Source organism: Ipomoea triloba, chromosome 11 (genome assembly GCF_003576645.1).
Source record: "Ipomoea triloba cultivar NCNSP0323 chromosome 11, ASM357664v1".
Classification (NCBI taxonomy): domain Eukaryota; kingdom Viridiplantae; phylum Streptophyta; class Magnoliopsida; order Solanales; family Convolvulaceae; genus Ipomoea; species Ipomoea triloba.
Window position 1 is genome coordinate 2,016,873 of NC_044926.1, and position 22,043 is coordinate 2,038,915.

Here is a 22,043-nt window from a genome sequence, read left to right on the forward strand (position 1 = left end):
CTGGAGAAGAAGAACAATATGTGAAATGCCTAAAATACCCTCATTATTTTAACTTCCGGCAGAATTTGGCCGGAGTGACCAAAATTGATATAAATTGAATAGTCATGGTATACAATTAACACTTTTGAAAGTCGTGGATTGCAATTAAGAGGACTCCAATAGCCAGTAGACTAAAATGACAATTTTCTCTTTTGACATATTATATCTCAAATTTTGAACAACTTCCACTTTTAGTCCTTCCACGCTAACCAAACTGGTTATAGTTGATAAGTTATTGTGAATACATAAATAATTTAGGAGAGAAAAATGCTACTCACTCAGTCCCTTTTTAACTGTCTTACTTTCTTTTTAGTTTGTCCTCTTTTCAAAATTGAAAATTATTATCATTCTACTTTTTTCAATTTACCCTTATGACTTTTGTTTTCTTTATTATTTTCAAAAGTGAAAAAGTTAGAAACATACTTGAACAACTCATCAGTCATCACATTTAATTTAATTTTTTAAAAAGCGTGCAGAAAATAAATAAGACATCTAATTCGGGACGGAAGAAGTATAATATATAATTAAGGTAAAAAAGTGCCATTTTCTTAATTGCATTATTTGGCCGACTTGCTAGGGACGGAAACATAATTTCAGGATTTTCGGTAAGTTTCATTTCTTCTACGTACATGCATTTTTGATGGCCTTATCATATTCACCCACGAGTGATCGACTGATCCGGTGATCCCAAGCGAATCTCAGTGAAAACCCCATAATGCATCCCTAATTCACAATGCAGCATCGAATATAGAGAGTACTGCAGCCAAAAAGCCTGCATAATTCTGCTAATTCAATTGAATAGCAGCGGTAATTCCTGATTTCTAACCGTGTTCTGCCGATTTGGAATTCTCTGAATTTTGATGTGTTTTTTTGCAATTAATTCTCATGTTTTCTCGATGTGAATCGGATAAAAAGCTTGTCCGGTTACTAGAGATGGTTTTTGCTTCATTGCGTGTCTCGGCTCGTATGTTTTTTTAACTGAACTCAGGGAGTTTGATACGTGTTTTGTTTATTTTATGTGCTGAATCTGATGGTTTGGTTTGATATAGATGATTGAGTGTTGCTGTTTTTGCAGACAGAATAGTAATACTGGAGAAGATATTGGAGTAGTATAGATGTTAAGATCGTACACGAACCTTTTAGACTTGGCTACAGGGAATTTCCCTGTAATGAATGGGGAGGGGGAAGGTAGACGATTGGGGGCAATGTCGGCTCGGAAGGATGTGTTTAGTTTTGATGATCAAGAGCCTCACAGTGCCAGGTCTGATAATCCATCTTCACTGGTTAGTGATAGGTTGATTATTGTGGCTAATCTATTGCCATTGAAAGCAACAAGGAGTCCTGATGATAGAGGATGGAACTTTAGTTGGAATGAGGACTCGGTACTGTTGCGGCTTAAGGATGGGTTACCGGAAGATATGGTGGTGCAATATGTTGGGTGTTTATGTGTTGATGTGGAGCCAATTGACCAGGATGATGTTGCTCACTATCTTCTGGAAAAGTTCAAGTGCATCCCTACTTTCCTTTCACCTAAGATTCTGGAGAAGTACTATGAGGGGTTCTGCAAGAAACATTTATGGCCACTTTTTCACTACATGTTGCCATTTTCACCTGAACATGGAAGCCGCTTTGATCGTTGTCTGTGGGAAGCTTATGTTTCTGTCAATAAGACGTTTTCACAAAAAGTAGTTGAGGTTCTTAATCCTGATTATGATTTTGTTTGGATCCATGATTATCATTTGATGGTGTTGCCCACATTCTTGAGGAGGCGGTCCAACCGACTAAGAATGGGATTTTTCTTTCACAGCACATTTCCTTCTTCTGAGATTTACAGGTCACTTCCTGTTAGAGAAGAGGTACTAAAGGCTCTGCTCTGTTCAGACCTTATCGGCTTCCACAATTTTGATTATGCACGACATTTCCTCTCTTGTTGCAGCCGGATGCTAGGTGTAGAGTATCAGTCAAAAAGGGGTTATATAGGTTTGGAGTACTACGGTAGGACTGTAACTATAAAGATTATGCCTGTTGGGATTCATATGGGACACATTGAGTCAGTGATGAGACTCTCAGAGAAAGAGATGAAATTCAAGGAGCTGAGGGAGCAATTTGAAGGAAAAACTGTGTTACTTGGAGTTGATGACATGGATATTTTCAAAGGTATCAACTTAAAGCTTCTAGCTATGGAACACATGCTCAAAGAACATCCAAAATGGCAAGGAAAGGCTGTGCTGGTCCAGATTGCAACTCCTGCAAGAGGAAAAGGGATTAATTTGGAAGAGATAGAGAATGAAATTCAGGAAAGCTGCAAGAGAATTAGAAAAGAATTTGGCAAACCCGGTTATGAACCTATTATTTTTATTGATACACCTATATCAAGCTGTGAAAAAATGGCTTATTATAGTATTGCAGAATGTGTTGTCACTACACCAGTAAGGGATGGGATGAACCTGAAACCATATGAATACATTGTGTGTAGACAGGGTATACCCAGTGCTGAAGCAGACTCAAATTTGGATGGACCCAAGAAGAGCATGCTAGTATTATCAGAATTTATTGGGTGTTCTCCTTCACTGAGTGGGGCAATCCGTGTCAACCCATGGAATGTTGAAGCTACTGCTGAGGCAATGAATGAGGCTCTATCAATGGCTGAACCAGAGAAGCAGCTGCGACACGAGAAGCATTATCGCTATGTCAGCACTCATGATGTGGCTTATTGGTCAAGAAGTTTCTTGCAAGATTTGGAGAAAACATGTGTTGATCACTTTAGGAATAGATGCTATGGTATTGGGTTGGGCTTTGGGTTCAGAGTTGTGGCCTTAGATCCCAACTTCAGAAAGCTTTCAATAGATGAGATTGTGTCAGTTTATTTTAAGGCTAAGAACAGGGCAATATTACTAGACTATGATGGAACTGTTATTCCTCAAAGTTCTATCATCAAGTCGCCTAGTGCACAAGTCTTGACCATTTTAAACAAAATCTGCAGTGATAAGAAAAATACTGTCTTTATAGTTAGTGGAAGAGGAAGGGACAACTTAAGCAGTTGGTGTTCACCTTGTCAGAAGCTGGGGCTTGCAGCAGAACATGGTTACTTCATGAGGTGTGATTTCCTCATTCCCTTTACTAAATCAATAAATCTTAGTATTTGGTTGGCATGTTGGCTAAGCTGTGATGATGCATCAACACGGTGGAAAAAATCAGAAACTTTTTTTTTTTTTTTTTTTTATAAAATTCTCTAAGGATGTACTCTGTATTACATTTTGTGTAGAGTTTTAACTGAGAACTGAACCCATTTATAAATGGCCAAATGGGTACCTAATTATGATAGATGTGTACGTAGTTTGATAGATGGAAGGTTCTAAATCCATTAATTAAATGGACTTATGAATGGGTATACTTAGGGGTTATTTGTCTTGGTAGGCTTTGATTTTTCTTTTTCTTTTATTAGAGTAAGTCTGCTGAATTTGAATTTGAAAATGCACAGGTGGTCACAAGATCATGAATGGGAACAAACCATTCAGAACTCTGATCTTGGATGGATGCAGCTTGCTGAACCTGTCATGCAATCCTATACTGATGCTACAGATGGTTCTTGCATTGAAAAGAAGGAAAGTGCTATTGTGTGGCAGTATAGTGATGCAGACCCTAGTTTTGGTTATTCTCAGGCCAAGGAGATGCTTGATCATCTAGAGAGTGTTTTATCACATGAACCTGTTGCTGTGAAAAGTGGACGGTCCATTGTAGAAATCAAGCCTCAGGCATGTATCATCTTTCAATTTGCATTTTTACTTCTATAAGATTTTAGATACCAAGTTAGTTTTTTTCCCCGGCTTCCTGTGACTCTTCATGCGGGCTCATGTGCTGGGCTTATCATCACTTGGGCATCCACTGGCTGGTGGGTAAACATGTTTTTTTGGGCACATAATAGGTTACATCAGCAATAGAGGAGTACTGGTCATGGTGCCAATTTTATGCTTGGGATGCCTAGTTGATCCCACTCCACATCTTCCAATCCCGTGTCTTGAGGAGTGAGCATTTGCATGCAGTGAGACTTTCTGAGGGGAGAGGCCTCCCAATTGCTAACATCAAAGATCACCAACATGAGCTACTGGGTTTAGGGGAAATCAAACCCACTCGGGAGTTGCAAAGTCCTATCCGGGATCCCTTTGCCAGTTGAGCCAACCCCATGGTGGTGGAGAACATGATACTTGTAGATCTTCTTATGTTTGTGAAATTATCCTTACCTGCATGGCTTTTTGTTGTGCTGACATTTCAAAGTCTTCCTTTCCCAACACTGAATTCTTCCTTATTGGTACTAAAAGGAACATTTTTGATTCACTAGCCATGTGAGATCTAAGTACTTGTATGTTTTTCCTTTTCAGGGAGTCAACAAAGGCTTGGTTGCTGAAAAGATATTCACATCTATGGCAGAAGGAGGGAAACTGGCAGATTTTGTGCTTTGCATTGGTGACGACAGATCTGATGAAGATATGTTTGAAATAATTGAGAGTGCTCTCTCTAGAAATACCCTCTCTCAAAATACAAAGGTTTTTGCCTGCACTGTTGGACAAAAGCCGAGCAAAGCCAAATACTATTTGGATGATCCGTCTGAGGTGATACTCATGCTTGAATCTCTAGCTGAAATGAGTGATACCCCTGTCAATTCTGACGAAGAAGCTGATAATCCAGCTTGAATGTTTTAGGCATTTCGTTCCTTGCTTAAATCCAAGCCCCTGTTAAATAATAAATAATCCAGGTTGGAGGATAACATATTTCTTATTCTAGATTTTAGGCTTGAGAAAGGGAAATGTAGCAGTCTTTTCCACTCATTCTTTCCTCTGCTCTTGTGTCTGGATCTATTCATGGCTGAGAAGGAAGAAGCGAATTTGTTCATTGAGAATTTCAAGAGACTTTTATGGAGATATCGACAAGCCATCAAATGGAAGGGGCAGTTGAGGACAGAACTGCTGCTGACTGATAAAATAGAGTGTCGAAAGATTGCTAGCGAGTTGCGATGCATGGACTATGCCAGAATTATGCACAGAGGTTCATATTTTTCTGCAGCTTTCTAACATCCTTATTCCATGAGGGCTTGGTTCAATGTCTTGAAATTTCCAAAGTGCTTGAAGAAGTTTTCTTGTTTATTATTATCTGTAATTTGGGGTAGGGGAGAGCACCTGCAGCTATCCATAGAAGAGGAAATACCTTCACCCTTGTACATTGAATAATACTTAGATAAATAACCATTTTATTAATGCAATTTCATTTGAACCCCTTTTACTTTGCATAGCAGACAATTTGGATCTCTTTCACTCTTCATGTCTCACACCAGGTTGATGAGTCCCACATCACTTATTGATGAAAATTTTTAGATTGTCAATTCAGGTAGCACGATAATGGGTAGTGTTTTGTGCACCCTACTCACGACTCAAGTATTATAATGGCCTAAATATCTATCACTATAGCCGATGTGAGATGCACCATATACAATGCCACATTAGTTCTAGCCACCATTGAAAAAATCGGTCTAAGCGCCCGCCTAAGCGCTAGACGCCTCTAGACCGTGCGATTTCCTTCTTTAGGCGCCCACCTAGTGCCTAATTCGGTCAACTCGGCTGAGTTAACTCGTCCATTTCGATCGAGTTAACCAAGTTAATCCGGTCGGCTCGGCCTTGCTAATATATACACCCATACATGTGCACTGTTTTTTTTTAGTTATCCGCATAGGAACCGTCTAAGCGCTAGAGGAGCTCCTCGACCGCCCGACTAGCGCCCGGCGCTTACTGCAACCATGGCTCTAACGTCTCTGTTGAGACATGGGGGAGGAGAACTGGAGAAGTAACAAAATGGGTTTGGGGGGAAAAGCAAGCACAAAAAGCAGGGGAAGGAGGAAGGAGATGCCACAAACACATATATGGATGAAGAAAATGTATAGTTTTCTGGCATTCTATTTCTAATTGATGATCTTAGTTACATGGATTACAAGAAAAGTAGCGATTTTTATACAAAAAAAGGGGCGATTAGGGACACATAAAAGTCACCTGAAATCACAAATCCAAGTATACATATGATGCTATCATACAGTTGCTGGGGCTGGTACTGCTGGAGGAACGCGGTTTTCAGCAGGGATTTCGACAAACTCTGATAGAATTGCGCGGAATTCATCTCCACTCATCGTCTCCTTCTCGAGAAGGACTTCCACGATCTTATCAATGGCTTCCCGGTTGTTCCGGATGTGGGTCAATGCAATCTCGTATGCACTGTCCGAGATCCTCTTGACAGCCGCGTCTATGTCTTCTGCAAGCCTTTCCGACATGGAGTTGCGGGCCATCATTCTCATGATAACATCGGCGCTTTGAGCCCCCGAGTCCATGAGTGACCAAGGCCCAATTTCAGACATCCCAAAAGTAACAACCATCTGTGAAAAGATACACAAGGACCCTCAGCAAAGTTCTCGAGAATAAAGGGAGGGGGATCTTTTCAGTTTTCGCATTTCATTCACTCTCGACAAAATGTTTTATATACCTGTTTCGCCAAACCGGTGATCTGTTGCAAATCACCAGCTGCACCAGTCGTCACCTCGGGCTCTCCAAAGATAACTTCCTCTGCAGCCCTTCCACCAAGCCCTCCAACAATTCTCGCAAAGAGCTGTTGTTTAGAGATCAAGGTCGGGTCATCTGATGGAATAAACCATGTCAGACCCCTTGCTTGACCACGTGGGACTAGTGTGACTTTTTGAACAGCATCGTGTCCAGGAGTGAGAGTACTGCATGACATGGAATGCAAGAGACGTTATTTACGTGTACATTTGCTTCGGGTTCAACTTAAGATCACCATAAAACCAGCTATTTGCAGCAAATTCGTAGAGGATAACTAAAATGGCAGAATTTTCGGTTCATTTACATCACTATTAGATTTGAATTGAAGATAAATGAACATCACTTAAATAACTTGGTTCTTTACGAGATATAAATAGAAGTGTCATTTTGCACTCACCCGCAAATGGCATGGCCAACTTCATGGTATGCCACTAGACTTTTGCTCTTGCCGTCTGTCATAGTTGTCCCTTCCATTCCCGCAACAATCCTATCAATTGAATCATCGATCTCTTTAGACGAGATGGCTGTTTTACCCCGTCTACCAGCCAGTATGGCTGCCTCGTTCAAGAGGTTAGCTAGATCAGCCCCGCTGAAACCAGGTGTCCGCATTGATATTACTTCGAGAGATACATCGGAATCGAACTTCTTATTGCTGGCATGAACCTTTAAGATCTCCGTTCTTCCCTTAATATCGGGAACATCAACAGTCACCTGCAGCACAATTTCGAATTTAGCATTTCGTTACGTGATAATTCAGGAGGAAAGCAAATATATATATGCGGTGGTATACCTGTCTATCAAACCGACCAGGCCTCAACAAGGCTGAGTCGAGAATATCAGCACGATTAGTGGCGGCAATAACTATGATTCCGGTGTTTCCTTCAAAACCGTCCATTTCTGTCAGGAGTTGGTTAAGAGTTTGCTCTCTCTCGTCATTCCCTCCGCCAATACCGGTTCCTCTTTGCCGCCCAACAGCATCAATTTCGTCAACAAATACAATGCAGGGAGCGTTTTCCTTGGCTTTCTTGAAAAGGTCACGCACACGAGATGCACCAACACCAACAAACATCTCGACAAACTCTGAACCTGAAATTGAGAAGAAAGGAACACCGGCTTCACCAGCTATGGCTTTGGCTAGTAGGGTCTTCCCGGTACCAGGAGGGCCGACAAGAAGAACTCCTTTAGGGATGCGTGCTCCAACTGCAGTAAACCTCTCGGGCTTCTTCAAGAACTCCACCACCTCCATAAAATCTTGCTTCGCTTCATCCACACCAGCAACATCATCAAATGTCACGCCAGTGTTCGGTTCCATTTGGAACTTAGCTTTTGATTGACCAAAGGCCAACGGGAAACCAGGACCGCCGGGCCCACCCATTCCTCCAGAAGACCGCCTTGATAATAGGAATAGACCCCCAATCAAGATAAGCGGGAACGCCAAGTTTCCAATCAAGTTAAATAATAGAGAGCCAGAGTCCTCTTGAGCATTGTGTGCAGCGAAATCAATATTCTTTTCCCTGAACTTTTGAAGGAGTTCTTGGTTGAGCCCGGGTAACTGCACCCGAACTCTCTGAACCCGATTGCCCAACTCTGGGGATATTGCCTCAACAATAGCTATGGTTCCATTTTCGAACAAATCTACCTTTTTCACCCTATCCTTATCCAAGTACTCCAAAAATCGAGAATAAGACATCCTCGAGTTGGAGACCCCTTGTTCCTCCGCATAAGCTTTCCCGCTACCTAACAATGCAGGTACAGCAAGACCAGCATTCCCGAGTAATAATTTCAAAAAGCCTCTTCTCCCCTCACGCGAATTCTGGTCCAGGGACGCCTTTGCAACGACAACTTTTGATGTCTTACTACGTGATGACAAGCGTGAAGCAAATAAAAGGTGCCTTCCATAAATTTCTTTGCTGAAGTTTGTCCGTGTTCTGTGGGTGGATAAACCATTTCCCGCTATGCACACTGATGAAGTTGCCATCTTGGCAAATTCCCAGTAATCTGCACACGTTGCATACCACTTCAACAAATGAAATCGAAGAAAATACATACAACACGACATAATCTAGAGGCAAATCAAATCCCAAATGACAATTTGATATCAAGAATGGCGATATAGATACCAGAATAAATAAAGATGAATCAAAGATTTATTTCAAGATTCAATTTTGTTCCAAATTTCAATTCACATCTTGTCTTGTCTATCTTTTATGCTTCAACTTTAATTTAACTCTTGAAATGAACTCTGCATCCTTTCACCATGACCAAACTTAATAAAAAAATAACACAAAGTAATCTTCTGTGCTAAAGTAGCAATCTTTACATATATTAGTGACAAATCTGGGGAAAAAACAGCTAATTATACTTAATAAAGCTTCTAATTCCTCTGATTTCAAGAACCCAATAGCTCCACTGCGCAAAGTCATCTACTAAGGTGAATACAAAGTCCATAAAAACACACAATATTGAAGAAACATAAACTACCCATGAATCTTGATTTTGCTATTTGTGCATTACTACAAGTATACCGAACGCTATTCCTACCAACAAGATGTAATTATTGGAACCATAACTGCTGAAAAGAGATTAAAAAGCTGCAGACTTTACCTGAAAATTTGGCGAGAGCTGAGGAGAGAGAGAGAGAGAGTGAGTGAGAGGAAGAAAGGGTTTGGAAAGGAAATAGGAGGTGGAAGGTAATTTACAGGGAATGGATGTGGTTTGGGAATGGCATACGTGGCTTCTTCTCAGTGAATGCTACGGGTCTACAATTCCTACAAACACTTCCACAATTCTTAGATTTTTTTTTTTCTGCGACGAAATTTGGCATTTTTCTCCCCAATATTCGGTCGGGTTGATATAATGATCTCTTGATATTAAGGATTCAACCTTTTAAGAGATTATAGAAAAATAAGTTAGGTCGGGTTGGGTCAGATCAAATTCGAAATAAGCTGGCCCGAGTTTAGCCGCTTAGATTTGAGCTGAATTGAGTTTAATAAGGTTTGGATTCAGTTTGATTGATTCAAATAGAGTTCAAATTTAAACTATATATAAAAGATTAAGCTCAACTTGATTACTTAATGAGTAGGTTTGAATTTGAAATTAACAGAAATAATACCATAATAGTTGAAAGACTATTAACCCAGTACTTGATGTTGTATTCATAGGATATTTAATACTTTTTTTTTAATTTTTAATTTTTCCATTGTATATAAAAATCATTTTTCCTCTCCATTCATATGTTAGTTGGCTACTTGGGTCAATATCGTCTTCATGTTTTTTGCCTTTGCCTTGGTGGCTTGGTTCTGAACCTGTCGTGAAAGTTTTGGGTTCAAATTGACATTTTGATTTGTATGTTTTTGTATCATTAAGGAACATTCACACTGTGGAGTTCTTTCAATTGCGTATACGCTTCAAGCACAAGATTGATGCAAAATGTTACAATCTCAATTATGCTAGTCAAACAGTGAATTTGGTAATTATAAACTATCTACTGACATTCTTGATTTGAACTAGTTAATTATGGACAATCTAGTTATCGCCTTTTGCTAATTAAGATCACAAAACAAGCTTCACTCAGAGTGTACCTTCAAGTATTGGTCGCAAGCTTTCTTGTAAATCAAAGATTGATGCAAATTTTGATGTGATTTGTCATCTGAATGGATTTTTGGAGTGGATATGAAAAAATAACGATGAACTTAAATAGTATTCTTATTTTATTCTTCAGGGATTCAGTATTGCATACTTGTTCAAGTTTTGGAAGTAAATTCAAGATATTGATTTATTTGTTTTTCATACAACATTGGTATCGGCACATTCTGCGGTCTAGTTGAACTTCAACTTGGGATCAACTCTTTCAAGGGTGTTGTTGCGTTGAGGACATTAGTTTACGCCTTCTCTGCTTATCTTCCCAACAGAGCAGGTATCATGCTCTGCAACTCATAGTCATCCTCCAACACAAGCGCTCTCATTATGGCAAACATGTCGTTATCACGAGACGGAGGCGGGGGAGGAGGAAAGAGACGGCGAGGGGGAGGAACCCCGGTGCGTCTTGGAGGCGCAGGCGGGGCGGCATTCTCCTTGAGCCTCTCACAAATGGCGAAGCGGCAGACAGGGCACAGCCCATGGTTCTTAACCCAGGGGACAATGCAGTCCTCATGAAACATGTGGTTGCAGGGAGTGAGAGTCACGACTTCCCGGGCCTCGAAATCTTCCAGGCAAACCGCGCACCTCTTCCAGTTCTCGTCTTTGTCCTTCGACGCCTCCTGCGTCTGTGCGGTGTGGTTCCTGTCCCTGAAGTAGAGGTTCGGGAGAGTTGTTGCAGGGTTGTAAATTTCTTTCCTGAGCTTAGCCAACACCTTGTGTTGCTCGTCTGTGGTTAGCTTGGACTCGTTGGTCGAGGACTGAGGACTATCATCTTCGGGCTGCTGCATGAACATCCGAAAAGGAGGAGGAGGAGAACGAGAAGGAGGAGACTGATCCATTCGAGCCAATTGAGTTTGCCAAGCATTTGCTGACACGCTGTCTTCAAGAACAACAACTCGGATTGGGGGGCGTGGCGGGGCTGGTGGCCTATTTCCTGATTGAACGCTGCAATTTGGTTACCATATCACGTTACGATTGAAGAACTCACAAGATCACAGTTGGTTCAAATGGCGCTAGCCATGAAGAAGTGTTTTGTGATATGAGCAAAAGTGCTTAAACTATCATTGAAAGTTTGAAACCATAGACTAGCAATCAAATGTTCTGCAGAGAATTGCATATGGAACTAATAGAGTACCTGTTGAATCTGAGAGGCGCTCCTATGGGTCTCCTTGGATTTGGCAACCTTCGAGGATAGCCTGGGTCCTGGCTCGGGAAGGACTGCGTGCAAATGTGCAACAAGAAATTAGGTTAGAGGAAGAAGTCTATTATTCACGGGCAAAACATACATAGAGGTGAAGGATGGGCTTACGGGAGGCTCTTCCCAGTGAGGTAATCTGGTTTGAATTCTGTTCCGGTTGTACTGATTACCAGGCTCGTCTAGCTGAGAGTGATGAAATCCGGGTTGGGTTCTGCTCCAGTTGTACTGATTACCCAGCTCTTCAACCGGAGGAGAGCGAGGAAATCCGGGCTGCGATCTGTTCCAGTTGTACCGACCAGGAAGGCTATGGACGCTCTCAAACTCATCTCTCTGCACATATCTCTGAACCTGATCTGGCATATAGTCATAATAATGGCCACTCCCACTCATGTTTGGGGCTCTTCTCGACGAAAACAGATCAAGAATTTGGTTGGGGCTCTTAGGCACAAACTCAAACCATTGTTTATTAGGTTCTAGCTGAAAAGATATTCCTTTTTGAATGAAAAGACTGTCCTTTTGTGGTGGCCAATTTCTGGAACAAGAGACCATCAAAGTAGATATCAAGCAAAGAATCCAATTCCAAAACTATTATTGTCACTGCAGTGTGTAAAAGGCATCAAGAATTTCTTAGCTTATTAATAGATGAAGATTCCAAATGCATTTAAAATAGTGTGCTAAAGGGTGAAATTCACATATTTTGCCTAGCTTCATATGACTAAATTCTCAATTCAATCCTCACCACACAATAGCAGATCAAGAAGCATATTTCCCCATCCCGACAAACCAAAGTGTTGCTTGTTGAAGATAAAAATTGCAGGTAATTCTGTTTCTCTACGGCTCTACGCTATACAGGATAAACGGTTGAAAGGAAAACACAACAGTGTCAAGGCATATAAAGGAAAACAGAATCTACAAACACTTTATGTAGCAATGCAAGCCAAAATGTAAGGCGGTTATAGTAAACCTATTTCGATTTTCAACAAGACTGATATACTTACTTCTGTCAGTTTTGTGCCATCAGTTAGCGGGTATTTCTTTGACCACAAGGTGTAGCCTATCGTTATAGACTAACGCTTGTGGCAAACGACTTCCGGGCTCTAAAACGCTAAGGAGTTAGGATATTCTCTCTTTCACCGTTTCACCAGAAATCCTTACAGCTGCACACCCCATCTCTGAAATGATGAAACCGGCTTGCATCCCTCACGGTTATTTCTCTTTTTGTGATGGTGGTGATGTATTTCAGTGCAGTATGGCAGTCAACACAGACCCGCAAATTCTTGGTGACAAGAATGGGCTTGCTGGGTTTAAGATTAAGCAAGGCAAACGCAACAGCAAGCTTCTCGCTGTGATAAAGAAGAATTTGCTCTTTCTCCTCATCGTCAACATCTTGGTACACAAAATCAAATTCTGACCTATACCCTAATTTTTTCATCTCGAAAGACAGTTCGTTTAGTTTTTCATTGATTTTGGCCAACTGTGGGTGAGACTGATCCCCGCCAACGAATGCATGGACATTACCATTTACTTCAACCCAACTACACCCGGGGCTCTTCTTAAAGCCTGAATCCTTCTGCACAATTCTAATATGAGCAGCATCATCCCATCTCCCTGCAGTACTATATAGGTTCGATAAAAGAACAAAATTACCCGGACTTTCTGGCCCTAGGCTATGAATTTTATTTGAAACCTCTTCTGCAAGTTCAATATTTCTATAGATTCTACAAGCTGCAAGCAAAGCACTCCATATGCGGACATCAGGCTCGAATGGCATTGCTTGGACTAAACTGTAGGCCTCGTCGAGAAGATCAGCACGGCCCAAAAGATCCACCATGCATAAATAATGGTCCATCCTCGGAACAATCTTGAATTCTTCACACATGGTATGGAACCAATGCTTCCCTTCGGCAACGAGACCTGAGTGGCTGCAAGCAAATAAGAGACTGATGAAAGTAATCTCATCTGGTTTTTGGCCTACATTCAACATATCATTGAACACTGAAATTGCTTCTTTCCCATGACCATGAATTCCATATCCAGAAATCATTGCATTCCAAGAGACAACATCTCTTGTATACATCCTCTCAAAAACAAGCCTAGCCAGTTCGACCTTACCACACTTCGAGTACATGTCAATTAGGGCATTACAAATTGAAACATCTGTCGTGAATCCATGGACTATGGAGTAACCATGGCCACAAACTCCATACTGTAGAGCAGCTAACTGTGAACAAGCTGGCAAGAATCCCATCATGGTTGAGAGATCTGGCTCAACGCGAGAATGTTGCATCTTCTGAAAAAACCGTAGAGCTTCTTCTGCATTACCATTCTGCACGCACCCTGAAATTATAGCACTATATGAGACAGAATCTATCAAATGCATATCCTTAAATAACCTCATCCCGTCATCTATCCTCCCACACTTTGCATACATAGAAAGAAGTGTGTTGCTAACCATTAGATCCAAATGAGATCCCATCTTAACAGTTTGACAATGTATCCATTTCCCTCTCCTCAGATCAATTAGCTTAGCACAAGCTCGAATGACTGTCGCAAGCATAACAGAGGAAAGACTGAAATTGCATTCCAGCCTCATCTTCTCAAAGAGCTTCAAGCCCATTAGTGCAGAATCACACGTTATGCACGCCCCAATCATTGCACTCCACGTGATTTCATTCTTGAAACTCATTGCACTAAAAATCCTCCATGCATAATCCAACTGCTTACATTTCCCATACACATCCAGAATCCCAGTATCAAGAACTACATCTCCAACAAAACCCCTTCTCAAACAATGCCCATGCACACCCTTCCCTTCTCTCAGCTTCTTTCCCTCCCCAATTGCTGGCAGCATGGCTACCATAGTTGAAGAATTGGCATCCAACCCCGATTTCTGCATTTCCAGGACCAAGCTCCTCATATCCCCATACAAACCATGCAAAGAACATCCAGCAATCAATGCATTCCACGCCACAGTATCTCTCTCACGCATTCCATCAAACACCTCCCGTGCATCAACCAAACACCCGCACTTCACGTAAAAATCAACCAAAGCAGTGCAAACATAAACATCATTACCAAAACCCTGCCTTTCCGCATCTTCATGAATCCTCACCCCATTCTCCAAATCCTGCAGCCCCGAACAAGCCTTTAACACAAAAGGGTACGTGTATTTGGTGGGTCTAACTCCACACTTCACCATTTCATAGTACAACTCAACGGCTCCCTCAAGTGGCCCATCCCAAGCATAGGCTCTGATCATTTGGTTCCACAAGATAGATTTTTCCCTCCTAATCGGGCTCGGAATTGAATTAAAAACGCGCCGAGCGAGCTCAAGTCTTCTGCAGGAGATATAGAAACGAGTAAGCTTGTCGAGAAGGATTGAACTATTGGTGAAACAATGATTGTTTTTAACGATGGCTTGATGAATTGCTTTGCCTTGCGCAAGCGACTTCGACTCTATAGAGGCTTCGAGGAGTTCTATGCAAGCGTAATGGTCTATTCTGAAAACCGAACATCTCTGCTGAACTATACGCCTCGCCGCCACGCATGACATCGCTCCTCCTTCCTCGAGGAAGCAAAAAGTCGCGTTCTTGAACGTAAAGGACAAAATTTAAAAGAAAAAAGGGTTAAATGTGTTAAAGGTGAAAACATAAAGGACTAAATTGGAAGGAATAAATGTTTAAAATGCTATCAATGATACAGTATGGAGTAAATACCCAAAATGGTCGCTCGACTATAACATAATTCACAAATTGGTCATCGACTTATGATTTTAACCAATAACATCCTTAACTTTCGATTTTTGACCCAATTTGGTCCTCCGTTAGTATGTCCGTTTATTGACCGTGAGATCCGAGGACAGAGTAGTAATTTCACTCCTTTATGTTTTTGGCGACAAACCTTTGTCCTCCACCGCCTCCGCGACCCCGACTTCGCCGTCCGCGGCGCCTGCGTCGAGGCCGTTTCGTCCATTGCCGCGCAGATCAAGGTACAGCTAACAAAGACTACAATTGTATCTTTCATAGCACCCAAAAGGTAACACTCAGCGATAAATTTATTTTTAACAGGTCCTGGCTGCAACACTGTGCAATTCTTTTCTTCGTAAGAATCCTAGAAATGTTATTGCTAGCATGAGTGGAACTGAGACTAGTGATGAAGAAGGACGCTCTAAAGCAAAGGCAGAAATTCAGAATGCAACGGAGGATCATGGATTCCTTAACAAAGCAGCAATCGAGAAGCCAGATTTCCCATCCCTATATTGTACTGTCAAAGAAGTAGAAGAAGTTAAGATAGTCCTCAGAATACTGCCCATATTCATGTCTACTATTATGCTGAACTGCTGCATAGCTCAGCTGTCCACATTTTCAGTCCAGCAAGCAGCCACCATGAACACAAAGATTGGCTCTTTAAGGATTCCACCGGCTTCTCTTCCAGTGTTTCCAGTTCTCTTTGTCATGGTACTAGCACTAGTGTACAACTATATAATCATCCCATTTGCTAGGAAGATCACCAAGAGTGAAATGGGCATAACTCATTTACAAAGAATCGGTACTGGTCTAGTCATCTCTATCGTGGCCATGGCCATTGCAGCTCTTGTGGAGTCAACGAGAGTGGAGACTAGGTCGTTGAGCACAGTTCTATTGGCGGCACCGCCAACACTCACGATGCTACCAATCAGAGAGAGCAGCGATGGCTTCGCTTTGAAGCAATCATTCTTCACCAGTTTGTAGAGCTTCGGAAGCAGCTTCCTCAACTCGGCTGGGTCAGGGTCCGGCGTGGCCTCAATCGCGGCGGCGAGGCAAAGCGAGGCGCCGATCTAGGAGTTGTGGTCCTGCTCGTGGAAAATGGAGTCGACGAAGGGCTTGACGATGGAGGAGAACAGAGGCTTAGTGATCTGCGCGGCATAAAGGAGTGAAATTACTACTCTGTCCTCGGATCTCACGGTCAACAAACGGGCATACTAACGGAGGACCAAATTGGGTCAAAAATCAAAAGTTAAGGATGTTATTGGTTAAAATCATAAGTCAATGGCCAATTTGTGAATTATGCTATAGTCGAGGGACTATTTTGGGTATTTACTTTACAGTATGTGACCCTTATTCCATATTGAAACGAGGTTAAACCCTAGCCTTATTGTCGGGTCGGGTATGCATTCGAGTGCGAACCCCAGAAGTTCATAATACTTGTTCAAATTTCCGCAGCTTCAACGTTCAGGAATGTGAAAAAGCAGAAAGACAACACTCTAGGTACGCAGCTTGAATTTGGAATTCAAAAAAAATTTGATCTTTTTCTTTTCTTTTCTTTTTTCTTTTTAGAACAAAATTTGATCTTTTTCTAATTCTTTGAGTTTCAATTTTGGAACTTTTACTGGTTTTTCTTTCTCTCATGTTCTTAGAAGTCAACTAATTGAAGACAATGGTGTAATTAGGGCTCTAAAGACACCTTTTTGAACACCAGATGATTCATGTTTTATTGGAGAACTTGTCTATATCTTTGTGCCATGTGTGTCTCTTCAGTTCTGTATTTCTGTGTAGGAATATATTATTTAGTAGTGTGAAAACAAAACTATACAAATTGTTTAGGTTTAGCAGTGCCCCACTTCTATCATTATTGTTGGTACCAATCTGCAGATAGTTTCTTTCAAGGCCAGACTTCATTCCAGAAAGCCACATTGTCCACACTAGTTTATGTCAACCCGCACGGGTAGCTTAGTTGGTTCTAGGTGGTAGATTGTGAGCAAGGAAACATGATTGAGCCTTGGCACCCGTTGGTGGGCACCTGATACTGGTCATCCCACCTAATGGGCTGCTGAGTCACCATAATTTACCCCTCCACTATCCTGTCGGGACTAGGTGTAGGGGCCTTGGGGGCGTAAGGAATTTTTCCTTTTGTAGGCAAGACCAGAATTCTTCCCAAGGGATGTAAAATTGGGCTTTTTTTAAAGACTTTGAAAAGCTTTTTGATGTTCTTCACTGGATTGGTCTGTATGTTTCTTTACAGTGAAATTATGGTTATTTGGAATTTTTGTGGATGCAGAAGGTTGCTTTGCCATGGAGAGCTCAGGTGATGCAAAGGATGACGCTTTAGAGACCTCTATATCAAGGGAACCGAGCAATTCTTTAGCATCTCATGGTACAAAATTTGTAGATGGTGTTCTTAAGGGTGAAAACGAAGTCTGCTTGGAGAACTTTCGTATGGATAAACATGTTTTCTACAAGTTGTGTGATATGGTAAAAGCAAGGGGCCTCTTACGTCACACGAATAGAATCAAGATCGAGGAGCAAGTAGCTATATTTATGTTCATTCTTGGTCGCAATCTGAGAACCCGTGCAGTTCAAGAACTTTTCAAATATTCAAGCGAAACCATCAGTCGCCATTTTAACAATGTTTTGAATGCAATCATGACCATTTCACTGGATCTCTTTAAGCCTCCAGGGTCTGATATTCCACCACAAATTCAAGACGATCCTCGATTTTATCCGTATTTTAAGGTAAATAAATAGCTTTGTTTTGCTTGTGTCTTCGACTATGATCAATTATAATGATCCTTACATATTAGAACCGTTATCAGGATTGTGTTGGGGCAGTTGATGGCATACATTTCCCTGTGACAGTAGGTGTTGATGAACAAGGGCCTTTTCGGAATAAGAATGGCATTCTCTCGCAACATGTTATTGCAGCGTGCTCTTTTGATATGAAATTCCATTATGTATTAGCTGGTTGGGAAGGTTCAGCACCAGATATGCGAGTTCTAAATTCTGCTCTGACAAGACGGAATAAGCTTCAAGTGCCTGAAGGTATAAAGATGAATCTGCAAAACTGGAACTGCCCTAAGACTTATGAGATGTTTGAAATTTGTCTGTGTCTTCCTTTTTAGTGATAAGAAATTTATTAATGGGTTTCAGGTAAATACTACCTAGTGGATGGTAAATATGCAAACATCCCAGGTTTCATCGCTCCATATCGTGATTCTTCTTATGCCTTTCTTGAATTCGACGGTGGCTTCCTTCCTCAAGATGCCAAGAAGCTCTTTAACCATCGACACTCTTTGCTGCGAAGTGTTACTGCCCGCACTTTTGAAGCACTGAAGATGCGTTTTCCCATTTTGATGGCCGCTCCTTCGTACCCTCTGCAAACACAGGTGAAGCTCGTTGTAGCAGCATGCGCGATACACAACTTCATCCGCGAGGAGAATCCAGAAGACTGGATCTTTAAAATCTACGATCAGGAAGCGGGATTGGCACAGGAGGATCCAATGCCACCTTTGGAAACCGAACAGCCTATTGAGACACAGGTTTTAAACATTCCATTTGAAACCGAGCATTTAGAACAGGTTTCTCAGTTGCAAGACTCTATTGCATCTGAAATATGGAATGACTATTTATACACAAATGATTTTCCTTCTGTCTAGTCTGTTCATAGGTAACATTGTTCTAAACTGAAATGAATTCTCACATTAACTCCTGCCTGTCCAAAGCAAATTGTTTATTTGTTCATATATAGAGAAGGGTAGATTCAGTCTGCAGTAAACATTACATAGTACATAATACATAGAAATTTGATTCAAGACTACAGATCAGTGGCTTTTCGGGAACTGGGAAGAAGCATATTAAAGCTTCTGCATAATTAGAGGAGCACCATGCTGAGGTTGAGTGGTCACCCTTGAAAATGGAGCGTGTGCGTACGAAGGGGAAAGCTCAAACGAGAAGCGTTGCAGAATCATAGCCATAGCCATTTTAGCTTCTACCATAGCAAAGTTTTGACCAATGCATACTCGAGGTCCCCCGCTAAATGGGAAAAATACTTGTTTACCATTTGTCGCCTTCATTATACCTTCCCTGAACCTCTCGGGTTTGAACTCTTTGGCATCGTCACCCCATATCTCACTGTCAACATGCATCAAGAGTGTAGGCAACATCAGCATTGTCCCTCGTGGCAGAACTATTTCTCCTAGTTTAGTTTCCTCCACGGTCCACCTAACTATGTCAATTATTGGCGGGTATAGCCTTAAAGACTCGTACAGAATCATTGTCAACTGTAAAGAGGATATCACATGAGGTTATCAAGACGAGCATTATGTATGATTTGGATTGATGTGGTGTCTAGAATACTTACAACTTTAAGGCTATTCAATCCTTCGAAATCTGGTTCCTGATCCCCGAAAACCTGCAACACCTCTTCTCTAGCTCGCACTTGCCAATCTTGGAATCTGCTGAGGAGAACCATAGTCCACACCAGCATCACCGAAGTAGTCTCCTGCCCTGCAAAGTAGAACAGCTTGCACTCCTCGATGACATCTTCGATGCTCATTCCGAATTCCTTACCCCCCTGCTGTCTGATTTCTTGTAAGTTGGTTTCCAGTAATATGCCCAATAAGTCATCATTGTTCGTCTCCCCACTCTGCATCGCCTTCATTCTCTTGTCTATAATACCCCGGATTGATGAGTTCACTTCCTTCTCAATGGCATTCATTCTTCTGTTCCTCTTAGTTGGCACAAATCTGCACTAACCTTACTAGTTAATGATAATTCATATACTATCTATGCATATTATGTGACAGTGTTTGTTATGTTACCTCCATCCAGGTACATAAACTTGACGAAAAGCTTCTATGACGAGCGTGGCCTGTTCTCTCTGGAGTTCAAAGATCCTCTTTCCTTCTTCATAGCTGCTCCCAAACGCCGTTCGAGAAATCACATCACAGGTTAGGCCTTGCAGATCAGGCCACACATCCAGTTCACAAGCTCCTTTTCCTGAGACAATCCCTTCCCACTTGCTCATCATTTCACAGCAGCTTTGCAAGAATGCCGGTTGCATAAGCTGTTGCAAGAGTTGTAACAGTAAAATGTTATCAAGTTTTTTTTTTCCTTTTTTGAGTGACAAGAAAAACTATTACAGGATGACTGGGTAAATCCAGTCTTGTAACTTAGCCACCACTATCCCAGGGTAACTGTTCCCAGGGTAACTGTATACAGTCTTGTGACCTAGCCAACACTGACCTAGTCAACAAAGAATCACAATGAAGTAAACTAACCTAAATTGTCAATAACTGAAAGACTCAAATCAAGAAGGCCAACAAGCTCCTCCTGTTAGGAATCGAACTTATAACCTTGTGACCTTGCCAATAGCGACCTAGCCATCAAAGGATCAGTAAACTAGTCTAAATTGTTCATAACTGACCGACTCAAATCAAGAAGGTCATGCTAATAGGCTCCACCTGTTAGGAGTCGAGCTTGTAACCATGTAGTTACCAAATCAACTGACCAACTTAGTGGGTTATCTCAAAATATTATCAAGTTGACTGTTGCAAAGTTGAGAAACATCATACACACACACCTTTAGCTTCTCAGTATAGAAGGCAGGATTGAGTAATCTTCTGTGTTTTGCCCACTGATCTTTCTCATAGTTGGCCAGTCCTCTTGCCAGCTTCATGCCCAGTGGGTTGGCCCTAGCCTTCTGATACTGATAATGTTTGTTTAAAACCTCCTTTATTAGCTCAGGATCCCTGATTAACACCATAGGCGTTGGACCCATCCATACATAACAGCTTTTACCTGCAAAAGATCATAGCTTTTAGCTTCATTTACTTGAATTGAAGTCTGGGATGGATGGAATTCACAGCACAAGAACAAAAGCATGGAAAACATACCATATTTGTTGACATGCAGAACATAATATGGAATGACTCTTGGGGCTATGTGGTCGTCAGAGAGATTCATGGGCTTGGAAATGGCGTCACTCGTCATCTCCGCGAGCTCTTTCATGTCGCCGGAGAGGATTCTGTAAGGGTTTCCTTTAAGGCATTGCTGTTTTAGGCACTTCTCGAGCTTCTTCGGCTTAAACCACACCCAACCCAGCACTCCCCATGCGTATGCCAACAAACCCACTGAAAAACACACTCCCAGTATGATGTATATCACCTCCATTGTCTCCGGCGAGGCAATCGGAACTGTGGGTTTTCTTGATTTCACGGCGGGTGTTATATAGAGAGCTAAGAGGGGTGTGAGGACGTGCCAGGGATGACGACGGTGGTGATAATGACTCGAAACTGATTCGTCCAAGTTTCGGTTCCCTTCCATTCTGTCCTTTTAATCTTTTATCACTTTCATTTTGCAAAAAATGTCTCCTTTGTGTAGTTTTTTTTTTTTTTTTTTTTAAAAAAATCTCCTTTGTGTAGTTAAAATTTTGGCATTTTCACTTTTTAGAAATGATCTTAAATCGTAGCAAAAAAAAATGATCTTAAATAATTTGATATTTATAAAAAGGGATAAGTTTGAGGAAAGTGCAATTCATCTTGTTTCACCACTTATTGCAATTTGCAACTTGCAAGTATAACTATTAAGTAATTACTGCCAAGGACCTTGTGGTCCAGTGGCATCGAACCCTATATTAAACCATTGTAATAGAGTTAGTAGTATTCAAAAAAAAAAAGAAAGTAATTACTATATTGGATGACACTTCATGTTTTTCTTGCTATCTTAGATGTCTTTCTTAGGGTGCGTTTGGAAACCCGAAAAAAAAATTATTTTTTTTCGGGTTTTCAGTGTTTGACTTAAATGAAGAAATAGAAG

General features: G+C 41.3%; 6 protein-coding genes across 7 annotated transcripts; 2 read left to right on the forward strand and 4 right to left on the reverse strand.

Moving 5' to 3' along the window:
* Window positions 1–1,154: 1,154 nt before the first annotated feature.
* LOC115997420 (probable alpha,alpha-trehalose-phosphate synthase [UDP-forming] 7) lies at window positions 1,155–4,809 on the forward strand. The gene is made up of 3 exons (XM_031236975.1): window positions 1,155–3,136; window positions 3,521–3,794; window positions 4,419–4,809. Exons 1-3 carry the CDS (start codon window positions 1,155–1,157, stop codon window positions 4,728–4,730), a joined length of 2,568 nt encoding a protein of 855 aa, XP_031092835.1. The 3' UTR covers window positions 4,731–4,809.
* A 1,140-nt stretch (window positions 4,810–5,949) lies between these two features.
* Window positions 5,950–9,396, reverse strand: LOC115996565 (ATP-dependent zinc metalloprotease FTSH 2, chloroplastic). The gene is made up of 5 exons (XM_031235846.1): window positions 9,240–9,396; window positions 7,426–8,633; window positions 7,033–7,346; window positions 6,562–6,802; window positions 5,950–6,454 (listed from the first exon to the last, which is right to left on the reverse strand). Exons 2-5 carry the CDS (start codon window positions 8,611–8,613, stop codon window positions 6,113–6,115), a joined length of 2,085 nt encoding a protein of 694 aa, XP_031091706.1. The 5' UTR covers window positions 8,614–8,633; window positions 9,240–9,396; the 3' UTR covers window positions 5,950–6,112.
* Window positions 9,397–10,316: 920 nt separating this feature from the next.
* LOC115996977 (RING finger protein 44-like) lies at window positions 10,317–12,604 on the reverse strand. The gene is made up of 4 exons (XM_031236423.1): window positions 12,471–12,604; window positions 11,584–12,069; window positions 11,410–11,492; window positions 10,317–11,219 (listed from the first exon to the last, which is right to left on the reverse strand). The coding sequence occupies exons 2-4, from the start codon at window positions 12,019–12,021 to the stop codon at window positions 10,532–10,534; spliced, it is 1,209 nt and encodes a 402-aa protein (XP_031092283.1). The 5' UTR covers window positions 12,022–12,069; window positions 12,471–12,604; the 3' UTR covers window positions 10,317–10,531.
* LOC115996976 (pentatricopeptide repeat-containing protein At3g16610) lies at window positions 12,471–15,025 on the reverse strand. Its single transcript, XM_031236422.1, has one exon. It carries the CDS (start codon window positions 15,023–15,025, stop codon window positions 12,611–12,613), a length of 2,415 nt encoding a protein of 804 aa, XP_031092282.1. The 3' UTR covers window positions 12,471–12,610.
* A 1,563-nt stretch (window positions 15,026–16,588) lies between these two features.
* On the forward strand, window positions 16,589–18,953 carry LOC115997231. 2 transcript variants are annotated; one of them, XM_031236745.1, is made up of 4 exons: window positions 16,589–16,718; window positions 17,512–17,963; window positions 18,044–18,269; window positions 18,378–18,953. In XM_031236745.1, the coding sequence occupies exons 2-4, from the start codon at window positions 17,523–17,525 to the stop codon at window positions 18,881–18,883; spliced, it is 1,173 nt and encodes a 390-aa protein (XP_031092605.1). In that variant the 5' UTR covers window positions 16,589–16,718; window positions 17,512–17,522; the 3' UTR covers window positions 18,884–18,953. The 2 variants fall into 2 exon arrangements, with proteins under 2 accessions (XP_031092605.1, XP_031092604.1); XM_031236744.1 differs by having other exon boundaries at window positions 16,616–16,718; window positions 17,509–17,963.
* On the reverse strand, window positions 18,941–21,487 carry LOC115997230 (cytochrome P450 CYP72A219-like). The gene is made up of 5 exons (XM_031236743.1): window positions 21,122–21,487; window positions 20,809–21,026; window positions 20,048–20,292; window positions 19,588–19,972; window positions 18,941–19,507 (listed from the first exon to the last, which is right to left on the reverse strand). The coding sequence occupies exons 1-5, from the start codon at window positions 21,396–21,398 to the stop codon at window positions 19,082–19,084; spliced, it is 1,551 nt and encodes a 516-aa protein (XP_031092603.1). The 5' UTR covers window positions 21,399–21,487; the 3' UTR covers window positions 18,941–19,081.
* Between the last annotated feature and the right edge of the window lie 556 nt (window positions 21,488–22,043).